General features: G+C 35.1%; 1 protein-coding gene across 1 annotated transcript; it reads left to right on the forward strand.

Moving 5' to 3' along the window:
- The first annotated feature begins 438 nt into the window (after window positions 1–438).
- On the forward strand, window positions 439–3864 carry LOC105445947. Its single transcript, XM_011682119.2, has 2 exons — window positions 439–1224; window positions 1734–3864. The coding sequence occupies exons 1-2, from the start codon at window positions 1197–1199 to the stop codon at window positions 2213–2215; spliced, it is 510 nt and encodes a 169-aa protein (XP_011680421.1). The 5' UTR covers window positions 439–1196; the 3' UTR covers window positions 2216–3864.
- The last annotated feature ends 6 nt before the right edge of the window (window positions 3865–3870 follow it).

Raw genomic sequence — 3870 nt, forward strand, 5'->3', positions numbered from 1 at the left:
TGATCTCTGTGTTTTGAATTCATGGAAATTTCATTGTTGTATGTTGTTGTTAATTCTAACATGATATCTTACCAGCATGAATTTCTTCCACTTCCAGATTGTTACATGAATATAATTTGTTATAACTTTTTTCAAAAATGATATCAGAAACAAATACATTTATGTTTTGATATATAATGGCTCCTTCTATTTATCCCAAATATACCCAAATAGGAACAAAATGATCAACTTACATGGACACATGTGTGGGTTATTCCATATGTATAATCCAATTAAGATCCAGAGAGGTTTATTTCACAATGTCAAGGGGCAAGTCCACGAAAAAGGTTACCTTGGCCATTATTTATTTATTTTTTTTTTTTTTTTTTGAGGGGGGGGAGGGCTCTATTTCCAAAGTGGGTCGAAATATGTGAATGAAAATCGCATAGAAAATAATTAATATATAAGTGCTTCACTGCTAGCCTTAAAAATCTATCTTGCATATCTCCTCTAGGAATATCGGAACCATACAAAAAATAGTATATATATGGGACTACAAGTGCACTTTTTACCTTTTAATCATTTTTGACAGTAAAATACTTATTATGTAAATTTTTCAGTCGGATTATCTGAAGAACATTATTTTACATCATTTCAGACGTAAATCATTTACCAAATAGACAAAATCTGGTTAATATTCAAACTTTTATAGAGTGGACAAAATTGTAATGTCCGTGACGCTCAAAATGTAATGTCCGTGATGCCAGATTTCTTTCTGTCATTGTCATTTGAAACACTTTTTAATTCAAATTTGTTTAAAATATGTTACAACAATATCCAAGCATGCGTTATAAATTAAAAATATTTTATTAAGATGATTAGACTCACAGAGTTTGTTAACTATTTGTCGGCATGTAAAAAGTTGTGTCCAAAAAATGTAATGTCCATGACGCACAACATTTTATATTATAAACAATAAAAATATATAGAAAACTCTGTAATAAACCAGTTATTATTCAATTACGTAACAGATAGATTCAAAAACTCTGACATTGTCTGTGTCATATTCATCATGTCTGACATGTATTCCCAGATTTGCATGATGTTTTGCCATTGTTTTTTTTTTCATTCATCTGCATGATCTAACTCTTGACATCAATTGTTTTCATCTTTTATTATAACACGAATACTACAACGTAACCATTGATTATGAGGGAATGCTTGGATATCCCCGAATACATACACGTAAGTGCACTTATGAAATTTCTTCTGATATTGTTTTTTTTTATTGCTTTTTGCGTTTGTTTGTTTTTTGTTGTTGTTTTTTTGTATGCCTATTGTAGACTTTGTCAGACTGTTGGGAGTTTGGTGCTTAAACTTGTCTTGATTTTTTGCAATACATATGCTGTTGGGAAATTCCAAAGAAATCATGATTCAATATTTACCTTCAAAGAACTTATATTCAAGGACTTTTTAAACATATCTTAATTCTTGTTCATGAAATTGTTATAATAATTCTAATGTAATTTCCACATAAATGTAATGTGTTTATATACAACAGTATAACCATACCATTCCAAAAATCCTTGATATTTGGAAAGCAAAAAATAGTCTTGTCTGATCCTATACATAATGAACTTTAATTCATTATAATAATTAGGGATATTTTGTTTACACCAAAAGTCCATTATTATTTCAAATAAATTTCTGGTGAACACAACAATTAACATAATGATTATTCATTCCAATTTCAGCTCCAGAAAGTGACAACCTGGTGGGAAAAGTCCATGAAATGTTCATGGAGATGGAGAAGCATCTGAGCGAAGACCCAGAGACCTTTGCTGAGCCATTTCAGGCAATGCTAAGGTCCTACAAAAGGCTGACCACTAAGAGTAACTTGGTGTCAGCTGTCAGAATGTTTGGCAGATACAGTGGTGTTAACCTTGCCAGGCGAAAGGTAAAACAGAAGTCCCAAACAACCGCAATTCTACCAACATCAGGGCATAGCATTAGGGTGCAGCCACTGGCGATTGCCCGCAGGAAATTGAAGATTGGGGGGAGGAGACGATTGACAGCAGGCCGCCCAACCAAACAGGCTGCAGTTGATGAGCATGGCTATGCCAGAGGCAGTCAGTCTTCCCAGCTTCCCCGTAAAAGGCGTGCGGCTGCCCCTCATTCTTTAAGTCATGCTGTGACAATGTGTCAGTCCCTGGGGAAAACGCACAGTGCCAAATGAATTATCATGGTTTAGGAAGATAAACCCTGGGATTTTTCCTTGTGAGATTACTTAGAGCACAAATTCTTAATATTACTGTAGAATTTCACCTCATGCTTAACAGTCTAGTAATTAACACTTTTTGAGCAATGATTGTCTGCTACAGATTGGAGGCAGCCATATTTGTGGTTCAGCTGTGCTGTGATTACATTTTGTCGTAGACGGCTGAAATGTGATGAAAATAAAGGACATGTCCAACAAATCGTCATCATAGCACAGCTGAACCAAAAATATGAATGCTCCTTTAGCATTGTGAAGCAGATGATCATTGCTCAAAGGGTGTGAATTAGTTAATAGCATTCCAAAAAGTACAATTTTAAAGTACAGGTAATGCTGCCTAAGTCAAATCTCTTGGAACCACAAAAATCTCTATGCCTTAGGAGAAATTTGACTTAGAAGAGGTAAATAACACAGGTTTTATATGGTTTGGTCCAAAAAAATCGCATCGACTTGGGCAGTTATGCGAAGTTCGACTTAGGCGGAGTTGACTGTCATAAATAATTTGTGCTCTAAACAATCTTACTTCATTTGGCCCAAAGCCCAAGGGTTACCTTCCCTTTGATTGTATCCTCAAACATCAAATGCTATGTTTTGATGTCATGACACGTCTGCAGCAGAGATTTTCTTGTGAGCGCTATACAGGCTGGAGTCCTTGTCCAATCATATTCTAATTTGGTATGAAGGTGAAGTGGAAGAAGCTTTTTTTCATTTGGGTGTGGAAGGCAACCATGATCTAAAAGAAAAATTTCAGATCTTTTGTGAGCACTTTTCAGGCTGAGTTCTTTATCAACTGCTTTCAGGTTTGCTATGGAGGTGTATATAAATAAATACATGTAGTACAATATATAATGTTCACTACTAAAATAAGTGTCAAAGAGCTCCCATTTCTGTATTTCTGCATCAGTTGTTTAAAACTTGGTCAGGATAATCCTTGGGTAATACATGTATCACATGAGTGTTGATGATAGGTCAAAAAGCTCTCAATTCTCTATTGCTGCATCATCTGTGTCCTAACATTGTACAGGGAGCGCAGGTAATATTGAAGACAACATTGAAGTCAAAGGTCATCTATTCTATAGGTCAAAGGCAGAAGAAATTTGGCTGTTTGTCTTTTAAATGGGCGGAGACATCATGGTAGGATGTTTTTTTTGTGTGGAAATAGCCATCATTGTCTATAATGCAGTGGGTTGGGGGTACATGTGCTCGGCGACATGACCCACTGATTGCAATTTCGATTCTGGTCATTCCATAGGTTTTGGTCAACTTTTGATGTGATGTCTTTGTAACAAAGGGATCAGAATTTTCATTTCATAATGATGATCAATTCAGATTTGGTAGGCTTTGAGATGCTACTGAAATATTGCCCTCTTTTTTCGGTAATACACATTTCAATTTGAAGACTTTTATACAATTTGAAGCAACAGGGAGAGTAAAATCTATCTTGGTTACATGGTCATCATATTGTTTTTACATTACGAGAAATTATCAGGTGTCAAGTCACACGTGCCAAGGTATTTGAGAAATACTACTAGGTGTGAAGCCATTCTTTGCCGGAAATATTGTGTTTTGGATTGTCAATTCTTCTGTATATATGTCTGTAGGTAGGCTTGTCTGTC

The sequence above is a fragment of the Strongylocentrotus purpuratus genome, unplaced genomic scaffold (assembly GCF_000002235.5).
Source record: "Strongylocentrotus purpuratus isolate Spur 01 unplaced genomic scaffold, Spur_5.0 spur5_scaffold_4, whole genome shotgun sequence".
In the NCBI taxonomy this organism is placed as follows: domain Eukaryota; kingdom Metazoa; phylum Echinodermata; class Echinoidea; order Camarodonta; family Strongylocentrotidae; genus Strongylocentrotus; species Strongylocentrotus purpuratus.

Bases quoted from the DNA above. Each gene is read 5' to 3' on its own strand.
- LOC105445947 (XM_011682119.2), top strand. From the start codon at position 1,197: ATGCTTGGATATCCCCGAATACATACAC. The intron at 1,225-1,733 runs GTAAGTGCACTT...TTCCAATTTCAG, and splicing joins ATATCCCCGAATACATACAC to CTCCAGAAAGTGACAACCTG.